Here is a 12,557-nt window from a genome sequence, read left to right as displayed (position 1 = left end):
CAATTCCATTCAACCCAAATAGCCAGATCTTTGATGTTTCTCTCCTTGCTACTCCTAGAACCCTTCTTTAGTTGCCAGAAAGGCTGAAATCTAAGATTAGGTGTCTTGTTGAATCAGGTACTTTATTTAGTATGGCTTTTCCTTTTTTCTGCTTTCCACATGGAAGTGCATTCTAAGTCCACCAGCCTTTAATGGTGCACACGTGCAGCACTCACATATTGGCATTGCCACACAAACATCAAAACATCTACAGCAGCATTTATCTGGTTACTCACTGGCAACTCTTCCTTGCAGAACTCTCTGGCTTTAAAAAACAGTATATTTATTACATCGAGAATACTATATAGCAAGCAGTTTTGTTTAGAAATCTACTTCAAAAAGATGGTGATCGGATGAAAAGGTCACACATGCAACCAAAGTAGTGCTTAAGCACCAACAACTAAAAAACCCAGCACAGTTACAACCCTCTCCTAAAGCTAACTTTAAGAATTTGTCACTACTGGCATTGTGCATGAGCAGATACATCAGAAGTTTAGAAGTACACTTTTCGGATTCCAATTTTAATAGAGATGTGAACTCTTTTAAAGAGTACAGATGCACTTTCAGCATACCTGTGTGTCGTCTTTGGTGCCGTTTGAGTTGGTCTGAACGAGAAAACCTTCGTTCACAGTCCTTAAAATCACACTGATATGGTTTTTCACCTGCAAAGTACAGTTTATGTGAAATGTAGCCAAACTGGGAAGTGTGTCAGCTAGAATCAGAAGATTAAATGCACTACAATAAGCAAAAAAGTAAGTAAATGATGTGGTAATTTTCAACATACTAAATGAATACAATATCCTAAATGAATTCTAAGAAAGTGAGCAAAATTCAACCATAAAACAATATGTTCTTCCCCAAAACTCAAATGATGTTTCTTCCATAAAGCAGTCCTAAATAGAATTCTATATGTAGCTGCACACATTGCAGGAAAGGCTGTGAATTATCACAAAGGCTCAAGTAAACACAAACTCTTCCTCCACCCTGTAGAGTTCAGCAGGGGCCTTCAGAGTGCATTCTCCCTGGGACCAAAAGAAAGCTTCTGACTTAAAATGGATGAATGAATGAATTAATATTCTGAAATCCCCAGGTAAGCCTTTGCCATAGATGAACTGAGTTTTTAAAAGCAAAAGTTTTTTTAAAGCACAAGGCCCCATTAAACACAAAAAGATGCAAGAAATTAGCAAGGAGAAATGTTTTTTGGGTTTTTTTTTCTGGCCTTTTCTTAGATGTCATTTAAGAACTATTATGGAATCATTTGAAAGATGATTAATAGAACTATCCTATATTCAGGACCATGGTCTTAGATATCAGCACCAACTATTTTAGTTTAAAGCAGCAAATTAAGAAGAGCATTCCAAATTCATACCACTGTAGTTAGGATCAAGATTTCACAAAAGCAGCTAAATCTGCAAGAACAAGTTAACTTCCTGTGACAGTCACCCAAAGGAGTTTACTGATTCTCAAACCTAGGTGTGGACAACTTCCATGTCTGCTGTGCTTAATTTATTAGCATCAAGGATTAAAGTTGCCACAGGTGTTTGAAATAGTTCTGCACACTTTGACCACAAGGGCTCCCAGGGGGGTGCCTGCTTTTCAGAAACCACTTACTTCCAAGGAATTCTGCCCTTTGGCAGATTTAAGAGGGGAAATGTCAGCAGTGCAGAATGCAGTGACAGGATGATTGTCTGCTAATTGCAGTGTAAATGCAGAAGATAGTTAAGGAGGTACTTGAATAAAACAGTACAGCAGGTCTGATAGCATGTGCGTTGAAGTATTCCTTTCAATACTTTGGAATATAAATTATTAAATTAAGGACAAATTTCAGCAACGCATTTTTTAAAGGAATCAACCCAATACGCTTACACAGAGATAACACTGATGCTGTAGAAAACAAACAATGTAAATAAGGGGCAACACAACATTTGGCCAGCAAGCCTAACTTCTGTTTCCTTCTACATCTTCCATGCCAACCAGTGTCAAGTAAAAAGCCTGCTGAGGCCAGTTGCCACATACCAGTTAATTTTTGTAAGTTCAACAAAAACAGAATCATAAAAAAAGGGGTTAGACCAGTGTCATGTTTCCTTCAGCCTATTAGAGCCCCTCCTGTAAAAGGCTCAAGCCTCTCAATGTACAAAAAGTATCCCATAATACTGTCAGCTTCCTATGTGACCATATACAATTTCAAAACAAAACAGGAGAAGGTGAAGCTCCACCAGTCCTTTCACCTGTGACTCAAAGAATTCCACGATTACTTACATTTTATTACTGAAAGAGAGCAACAAAAAAAGGCTAAACTTTGTGTATACTGAGAGGATGGGTGGAATTGCAGTAATGCAATAATATTGAGAAAAACATTTAGAAAAAAATAAGCTCAATAATCACAGCACAAGTCTGAATCAGCCTTTAGATTCTTTGCAATAAAGACATCTAATAAAATAAACCTTTTTGCTCAAAGCAGGTTGACTCAAGCTAGAGGAAGTGTGTACATCTCTGGTGCAAATTACACAAACACATGGGAAAACAGAAAGTCCTACTGCTGTAGCAGTCGCACAAATATTCATCATCATTTAATTTAATTAAAGCACACAGCGAGAGCAAAAGCTTGCTGCTAACCAGTGAAAATGAGGAGAGGAGGCTGATTTTGAAACAGAAGACAATGAGTCTCAGTGAGCACCTGAAATGGGATTATTATCCTATAAGTTACTGCACTGGATACCTTAGGGGTCTGTGCAGTTCCCAGCTCAAGCACAACACCACCCACTTCCCTTCTGCTTACACAGAAGATAGACCTCTGTCATTTACCGGCGCTGTAACGATGAACTGCATTAATGACTGTAAGGCATTTAGCAGCATGGTTGCACATGCCATAAAGAAAAGATACTTTGTTAGTCAAAGCGAAGAAATTACTCTGAGATGATTAACAAGAAATCGGTTATTTATCTGCATTATCTGTGCTGCCTAGAGCCTCAGAAATTCACTTCCAATAGCTCCCCCCTGCCACAGAAGGCATTTACTTTCTTTATTACACGTTGTCATACTTCGTTGTAGAAACTGATACCTGCAGCTGAGCACATGTAGGCTGAAAAATATCCCCAGCAAAAAGGCAGAGAGTATTTTCTCCACAAAAATACTGGTTTTCATTAGTGGTAAAAACAGATTACAGAACCCAGTTCTGTGTGCCAGGGCCCTGTTTGATTTTGCAATATTACAGACTGGTGAATGGAAGATCTGATGAGCCAAGTTCTCTGCAAATATTTATGGTAGAAAGTGAAAAGATAAGCAAAAGTGAACATTATTTCATCATGATCTAATCTGTTTTTTCTAATATCAGGTAAATGTTACAGCTTGTTTTCAAATTGTGTGTCCATAATTAAAAAATTGTCTTACCACTGTATTAAGAAAGGTGGGAAGGGCTTCAAACCCATGAGTGAATACAGGATCACCTAACAGCAGGATGCGTAAAATCTCATATTGGCTGTAAAGAGGTATCCCAAACAAACAGTCCTCCAGTTGAGTAAGCACCTGACAGTCCTCTAACCTCAAAATGTCTTGTCAGAATTCCCCATTGAAACACCAGAATGGAAGAAGAAAGGATGTAGTATATATAAAGTATTACATTCACCAGTTTCCTTCCATCTAAGTGAGTATGCTGATTCCAACAAACCCAATTTCTATACTCAGCAGTGAATTCTAGAGCAGTGGTATGGAATGGAGTTCATTGCGTTGCAGGCAGAAAAGTGACATGAGAGCCTAAGAGACAGGTACATAATTATCAACATATACCAGCAGCCTCATCTTAATCATGCTGGTCCCTTAAGGTATCCCCTCACATAATACCAAACAGGTGGAGAACAGAAAGTTGCTAAATGTAAACTGTAGCAATCGTAACTGCTACCAACAAAACACACACATTCTTTGTAGCAGTGATTGATCTGCCCTTGGAGACAACAGCTCTGTAGGAAGGGCCCTCCTACTATCACCAAGTCCAACTGCCTGATCCCTTCAGTGCATGTCATCCAAATACCCCTTGAACACTGGCAGGCACAGGGCACCGAGCACCTTGCTAGGAAGCCTGTTCCAGTGTCTGTCTGATCACCCTCACGATAAGGAAACATGTCCAGTTTGAATCACTCCTGGTGCAGCTTTGTGCCATTGCCACATGTTCTTTTGACGATGAAGCTTTCCACAGGAAGGAGCCATAGATTAGGGTCAGATAAAGAAAGAGACCTAGGAGGCTGGAAATGGCTCTATGCCACAGATAGTCAGTTCAGCTACCCAGGAGTACAGAAGAGCATGGGACTGGTAAGGACCACATGGGCACCAAATCCACACCCCCCACTGTACCACACAGCCAAGAAAACATTAATGTTAGGTTTATCCATTCCAGATGCTCCCATACTGTATAGTTCACAAAGCACTCATAAAAGCTAGGAATAACAGACTACAGGAAGATACAGGAAATGAAGGGCAGCAAGTCTTAGGTATCTACAAGCAGCTGGGAATTTAGTAAGTAAAATTTCCAGATAACAGTTATAGGAAATGGTTAGTACTCATGCAACAAGCTGGAGGACAAAAACCTAACTGTCCCTGCCAGTCTGACAATGGGGCAAACTCCTTTCTGATCCTAAACCTGAATGTTTCTGCCATACAGTTTAACCAATTACCCAAGCAACAATCACAAATGGAGCAGTGCAATTTCCCCTTGCTTCCTCTCTTTAGCTCCAAGCAACCTTGAAAGTTCACATGGTCTTCTCTATTGCAACAGTTTTATCAGCAAAGACAAACTCTGGGTGTCAAACTCACCACTTGGAGAAAAAACAAGTTTTAATGTTAACATAACACACTGTAATGGCAGAAGGATCTGGGTACATCTGTAAAGAAGAGATGTTTGAGGGGAAAAAAAGCCTTTTTTCTCTATTCTGTTCCACTGCAGCATAAGCCAAAGGAGAAAGAAGGGCTTTTTATGACCTCAAATACAAGGGAAGAAGTCTCTCTAGGGATGCTAGGTTGTTATAGTCCTATTCTCTATCTTGCCTGAGGCTTTTGTGACTCTACACATAAAGATTATATAATGCTGGATATCTCCTTCAGTTTAAGAATAATAATTTAAAAAGATGTAAGCAGAAGGCCCTGTGGTGCATCCAGAAATAATACTGTGAAAGCCAAGAAACTAACTGGAATAAAATACAGGAACAGAACAATTGCAAATATTTTATCCAGAATTTTAGCAAAACTGAAGATCTCTATCAGAATATTCTGTGATTGGCATATTCAGAAATCAAAACTGCTTTGTAATGTTCATTTCTTACCTGTTTTGTGCAAGTAACAAATGTCAGCACATGGTATCCAAAAGGAAAAGCATGCAATTAATTTTTGTATGAAATATCTGACAACCTACTAAGTCTTAACACTCATCTGTTCTTTCATCCTTTTGACCTTCTGTTATATGTTAATCAAACATGTATATTTACAGATTTTATTCACAGGTTTCGAATTAGCACAGAAAAGCTGCCTAAGTAGAAATATGATAGGCAACAAAAACATGCATACGGAGCATATCTAAAGAAACCATCATATATTTTCAACAGTATAAATCTTCACATAGGGGAAATGGTCCCTTTTAATCTTTTGCGGGGTACAGCAGGGCATTTTATTATGCATTTTCAGATGCAAAATGAATGGCCTGAATTCAGAGAGAACTCAGGTCTCACCATACAAATCACTGGCTTCTAGCTCAATTCTTCCTGGGATGATCCCATAGCAAATACACTCGTGTGCCAATCTCCGTGTCCAACCCCAACCAGACAAGGTTTATACAGGGGGACAAGATCATGGTAAATGTCTCATTCGCTCTTGCAGAAGAAACTTCTTAATAGTTAACAACTGTAATATTTTGGATCAAGCTTTGGTGCTCCTAAATTAAAAAGAATTAAAATCACAGCCCTGAATGCTACCCTGTAACAGTAAGAGAGGGAAGGAGGTCATCTACTTGTTGTCAGTACTGCTCTGCGTTTTACTTCACTGGATTCACAGCCAGTCTTCTGCATCCAAAAGAGGGACGTCACAGATGACAGAGCACATGCATCCCTCAACTAATAGAGACTCCCTGCCCCTGACCTGGCAAATCATTTATTGCACCGTCTGCTGTTTTAAAATCACCCTGCCCACTGTAACACAATGCGTGCCATTCAGTGCCAGCACTTACCAGTGTGCTTTCTGCTGTGCATCTGTAAATGGGACAGCTTGAAGTATCTCTTGTTACAGCCGGGGTATGCGCACATGAAGGGACGTTTTTCATTTGTCTCACTTGCTGATCGAACGATAGTCGGAGCTACTCCTGGCACTCGTCGCACATCCTACAATGGCAGACACTTGCTAACGCAACGTGAATGTTCACAAGCTCAGAGAATCAAAAGGCAGACAGTCAGAGGCACTTCTCCATGACAAGAAATAGTTAAATACACCACACTGCAAATGGTAACGTATTTTACGTTTTAATGAATTTCAATCTTAGCATATCTCAACCTGTTATTTCCAGAGCATTAAAATGATATGAAGAGGAAACAGTGAACTCAAAATTATCTCATTAATATTTATACGTAAGATTAAATATTCTGGCCTCAGATATAATCACACAATCCTGGAAGTAAGACTGACTGGCATAAGGAATAGTCTTAAGTATATACTGGCATAAAGACAAGAACATTAGCCAGAGTGACATTATATTACATTAAATATTCATATGAAATTAAGGTGCAGGTTTATTGTATTGGGTTAATAAACATTGTTAAAAAATAAACCAAGAAAAACTGTCCAGGTGGAGCTGGTGAACAGTTCGGCTTCAAAGAGTTTTGGCCACTGTCTATCAAAGGTTCCACCAAAGACCATCTTCTCCTCCTGAGACAATGAGCATCCATAAACACGTCAGCTGTTTACTTCTATTTACTCAGCCAAAAGCTCTCTCACAAACCTGTTTCTGAGAGTTTGCTACTGAATAGTGACTTGTTACACTAATACAGAACGGAAAAAGGAGAAAAAAATGGCATCTAAAAGCATTCATCTACGCTGATTACATAAAAAGAGCAACACATAAGAAACAAATGGTATGTGATTACTTTTCCATTGTTTTTAAGAAGCTTTAACTTTTACAGAGGTATTCATCAATGATAAAACTGCTTCAGAAACAGAGGAAATCCACTTCCATGAATGAAAAATTCCTTCCAAATCTTTTTTTTGTCATCAGGAAACAATCGTTCTTATTTTTGTTTTAAGGAAACGTGTTTGAATTAGTAAAGCTTCAGAAATCCTTAAAAGCAAAATGTCATCTAGCACTTTCTTACACAGTTATCAGACTTAGTCCATTGTAACAAAAGTTTCACATGGCCAAAGTGGCTGGAGCTAGAAGTTGGAAGCTGAATCTTATATTTTGGACCATCTGGAGCAGCTGGTAAAAAATCCTGCCCCACAGATATCTTTTAGAAATAAACAGTTCTAAATGACTGCGCCAGAAAGAAATCTTACATTATACTTCATTGGTTTCAGTGAAGTCACGACACTTATGTCAACCATTTCTTAATGCCACAGGGAAACTCAAATCAAAGTTGAATTTATAAACAACAGTAAGGTAGTAAATGAGCATTACAAGCAGGCAGCAGCGTTACTTCCCTGTGAATAGTGCCCCACTGTACTTACTTGTATGCCTCTAAAAACTCCATGGGTGTGTATTCTGTATTGGGCCCCACAGCTGTATAACATGGGAGCACTGTGGTTCTCATTTTCATATCCTGTCGTATGGCTGCAAATAAAGAAAGGAATAATGCAGAAATGAAATATTTTTCAGTACTTTGCTCCATGTGAGAGGTTTAATTTCTTAACTTGATGATAACATATGCAGAGTTTGTTTCCATAGGCAGGATATCCAAGATCAAGTGGAATTCACCAAAGGAAGCCTGCTCCACCTTCGCATGAACCCACTCCTTTATAGCACAATGCACAGACTCCATACACACAACTGCTGGTATCCCTTAAGACAGTCCAGAAAAAATTAAGAAAGGAAGAAAGAAGGAAAGAAAGAAAGAGAGAAAGAAAAGAAGAAAAAAAACACCTCATGATTTGAACTCTGATGTACTTCCACAAAGATTCGAGGTAAGGGGAAAAAATCCACATAGCAGCATAACTGTGTCATGTGCACATGTACACGTTATTTATCAGCTAAATGTGGGGCTGGCTATTGCTAATATCTTTTGGAATGAGCAAAATGCTTCAAGTTTCACATTAAGTGCAGTGGATTTTTGTCAGCACTTCATGACTCAGATATTGCCAGATACTACCAAGAAAGTGATGACATTTATAAGAACAGCAGTCATGTACTCATAAACAGAGATTACAAATCAGTGTCCAAACTATTTATCCCACGTATCAGCTTGCAGGATGCACTACAAATTAACCCTTTATTTATAAAAATAATAATAATAAGTGTACATTATTGGGATTCCTTATGCAGCACCATGACAACTTTAAACACGTGTGATTTATGTTGTTTTCAGGGTGAATCAGCCACATATTTATGTATTAATGTTTAATCTTCAAAATCTTACACTCTTCTGTCTGGAACATTAGGAATATTGGAGGGTTGTTTTTTTTCTTTTCTTCCTGTTAGTGACTTTCTTAATGTTACAATAATATCAATATACCTTAAATAAGTTTGTTAGATTAGTGTGGACATTGCCACATGTATTAATGTACACTGGCAACAGTAAATGTTCATATTTCACACTGCACTAGAAATTAGAAAGCCCGGAACAAAGCCCAAGGGCACAGAGCTAGGGACAAAGATGGATACATAGGATGTTATCCCAGTCTTTGCCAAATGCTTGCAATAGCAATTTTAAGGGGTCCCTGAGGCCCAGGCTCTCGTTTCACTGTGCCTTCCTTTCTCTTCACTCAAAGTTCATGTGCAGAGTAGAATTACAAGGAAGTTTTAAACCTCTTAAGTGATTTGCAGAACAGCCAGTGGAACTGGAATGCGGGAGATGTTTCAACAGTTTGTGAACTTCGCTAAAGAGGAAGGGGAGCCCTATTTGTGAACTGCTGTTACTCCAGCACGTGGGTCACATTCCTTGTTATTCCTCCACTTAGCGGCTTGCAGGCTGCCACCTGGCAGATGTGTTCCTCCAGTTCAAGGAGCTGCCTAAAATACTCGATTCAAACCCAGGCTCCACCTGGCTGCTCAAAACAAAGGCTACACTTTCTAGGAAAGCACATTCTGACTGTTTCAGTTTTAGGTGCCAACCAGGTGGTTATAATGAAATAAGTCTTAGGGTGTTGGCAGTGAAGTATCTCTGATCTGAAATATTATCTTTAATAATAAGAGAAAGGAATACACTGTTAGCTGATTTAGATGTATTAACACTTCTCTAGACACATACCATTTCTAACTAAACAGGTTCTTCTCTCTGCTCAAGGTCCAGATGTGGCCTTTTGTTCTGTAATACAAGTAACAAATTGCCATTTGCACAACTCACATTTCCCACCAGCACTGAATTTTCCTCTCCACTTAAAGACAGCAAAGCCCATAGTCGATAAAAGAAAAGTTGAAAAGTACCAGGTCCATTAGGGTACTCATGTTAATCACAAATTAGAACAGAAATTAGATGAGAATGCCTATTTATAAGGAGGAATTCCTGCAGTAGAAGCTATCACTGATCCGTAGCATAACAACAGAGGGTAAATGTGAACTCCAGCACCAGTTATACTGAGTAGCTGTGAGTGCTCTCACTCCATTCCTGTGCTAGTAACAAGAAACACCAACTCAGATAAGAAGAATTTGCAAGGCTGAGATTTTAAAGGAGGAACAGTAATGTACAGTAAAACGTTATGGCACCAAACACAACCTAATTTCCCCTCCAAACTCACATTTTTCTTCTTCTAGTGTTGAATGCTTCTGTTAAAAGCAATTGGTTCTGAAGCAACTCCTCCCAAGAATAAGAAACAGAACAAAGAGCCTGTCTGTGCCCTCAAGAGTGACTCCGTGAGCGGGAGTTATCCTCTGGATGTTCTCCACCTCAGTTTTTATTGCATGTTTGGGATGGCTTCCTCAACATTCAGCCTTTTTTTGTATTTCCTCCCATTATTTCTAATTATACTTCATTATAGCTTTACACAAAACTGCTACGCTTAGAAGATGAAAACTTTTCAGAGCTTCTCAACCAATGGAACACTAACAGGTGAAGAGCCACCTATTTAAACAGCTCTCTTTGAGAAACGTTCTAGCAAGCAGGAATCATAGTTCCCATCTCACATAACGAACAGTCTCATCAGTGTTGTCTGTATGGTCACAACGATGATGACTTCGAAACAGTGAGATTTTGTGCTCAAGGTGATATTTATTCACTATGGAATAATCTGCTCTTTGAGAAGATAGAAAGAAATTAACGTGTGACTGCTCCTCCTGATGAGTGGAGAAATGTGAACGCTGAAGGGAGGGTTCAAAACCAGTCCCCATCACTGCTCTCTTGAACTTCACCTTCCATCAGTAGTAACTTTAATGTGAAATAAGATTTTTTTTGCTCTGTGTCCCCATGATGTATGCCACAAAACATATGCCATGCTTTACACAGCAGGCTTGCTTTATAATGCTTGTAGTTTACATACTAAAATAAAAGCTCTGACTGCAAATATAAATCTCCTACACTGCTGAAACTCAAAAGTCTACTTTACTGCCTACAAAAGATAATGACTGCATGTGAATGATGCAAGTAACTGGCAAGTGTATGGCTCCAGCACATTAAATCAATGAGAATCTTCAGAGGGTAAAAGATCCCTTAGCTTTCAGCTTTTCTTGTCAGGCAGTCTGTGTTTAAACAGACAAACAGAAAACACCTCACTCACATAGGTCACAAGATCTTTACAAATAACAACAAAAAGTTGCCCCAGGACACTCTCCAGAACAGGTAACATTCCAGACCTCCACCGAAGCACTATGATGGCTGCAGCGTACATCCCAGATCCTTCTAACAACATCTGCATTGTGAATCAAAAAGATGGCACATTAGAGATGATACCATGCTGTCCAGATGAGCAGTGATGGTTCAGGCCAGGTAAGCACTGACACCTCAGGAGCGAGAGGATTCTCCAGAAGGACTACATGTTCCTTTCCCACAGGGTGGACTGCTCAGGCAATGTCCCCCATGCCCCCCGGGCACAGCTGGTAGCATGGCTAAAGCTCCAGGGACTGAACAGCCCCAGGAGAAATTCAGCTATGGCCAGGGGGGTAACCAGGGCATGAGCAGTGGGAGAGGGAAAAAAAAAAGCCTAGTAAGGCTTAGCTGTATTTGGGAGAGATGCTACACCAGTCCCTCCACAGGTCCTAAAAGGACTCAAAAGCCAAGCAAGGCTGGATGCAGCCAAACTGGTCTGTCAGGATCTAGCAGGAATTTCTGTTTGAGTAAAGACTGAAGGACTTGGCTTCACAGTTTGTTTCTGCCTTTGCTTGTAAATATACAATTCCCTTTAACTTCAATGGGAACAGGACATGGGCAGAACTGAACTATAAATACTTACAATTCATCACATTAGCTGGTGAAACTACAACTCACAGAACCACAGCATGGCCTGGGTTGGAAGGGACCTCAAGGATCACCAAGCTCCAAAGTCCCTTGCCACAGGCAGGGCCACCAACCTCCCCATTTAATACTGGACCAGGCTGCCCAGGTCCCCATCCAGCCTGGCCTTGAACACCTCCAGGGATGGGGCATCCACAGCTGTTCCAGCACCTCACCACTCTCATTATTTTCTTCTCTGGTTCTAGGCAGCCAGAAACAGACTTGGAAACATACCCATACAATGTAACTCTAGATAACTGGGAAACAAAGACTGATACTTGCAAGGCGAAATGCTAAGCAAGCAATAGTGTTGCAGAGTAGTTAGAAAGGCTTGCATTGACCGCCGGTCCAGCATATCCTGAACACCCGGAGAGTAGCTCTTTTAAATGATTAATCTCAAAGTTGTACAGATCGTACAAAGATTAATAAAAATGAAGGTTTTACTGATGAGAATGTGTGATGAAAAACAGAGCAGCTTTAGAGAGTTATATCAATCTAAGTGGTTATAAAAAAAAAACTCATAAAAGATGACATTCTAATCTGAATATTTTAAAAAAAATAATCAAGCTGCAATTTCTCTCTCACACCATTTTTACTTTGTTAAACTGAAATTGTCTGTCTAATGTATAAACCAGTTACAGCTTAATCTGTAGAGTTAAGCCTTTTATTATTATTTTGTGAACCAAAAAGGGGAAGCTTTAGGGCACACTGAGAAGACTTAGAAAATTTCAGATGAAAACATGAATACAAATTGATTCATGAGATTCAGGCTTGGAAGAATAAAAAAAGCCAGAAAGCAAGATTACATAAAACAGGCACCGCATTAAGCCTCAATTTAATTGTGTTTCAATGCAAGAACAGGAATCTTAGGGTTTAGAAACAGAGCCAAAAATGAGGCAAAGTGAGGGTGTG

General features: G+C 39.5%; 1 protein-coding gene across 8 annotated transcripts in view; it reads right to left on the bottom strand.

The window, feature by feature from the left end:
• Positions 1-12,557, bottom strand: part of WT1 (WT1 transcription factor) — a 32,627-nt gene that overhangs the window by 6,027 nt on the left and 14,043 nt on the right. For all 8 annotated transcript variants that reach the window (XM_032444725.1, XM_015863500.2, XM_015863501.2 and 5 more), the window contains 3 exons: positions 7,735-7,837; positions 6,248-6,398; positions 612-701 (listed from right to left, as the gene is read on the bottom strand). In XM_032444725.1, coding sequence (XP_032300616.1) covers positions 612-701; positions 6,248-6,398; positions 7,735-7,837 — 344 coding nt within the window. The remainder of the gene's footprint in view (positions 1-611; positions 702-6,247; positions 6,399-7,734; positions 7,838-12,557) is intronic.

This window comes from Coturnix japonica, chromosome 5, assembly GCF_001577835.2.
Source record: "Coturnix japonica isolate 7356 chromosome 5, Coturnix japonica 2.1, whole genome shotgun sequence".
NCBI lineage: Eukaryota > Metazoa > Chordata > Aves > Galliformes > Phasianidae > Coturnix > Coturnix japonica.
This window is presented reverse-complemented; position numbering and strand designations above follow the sequence as displayed.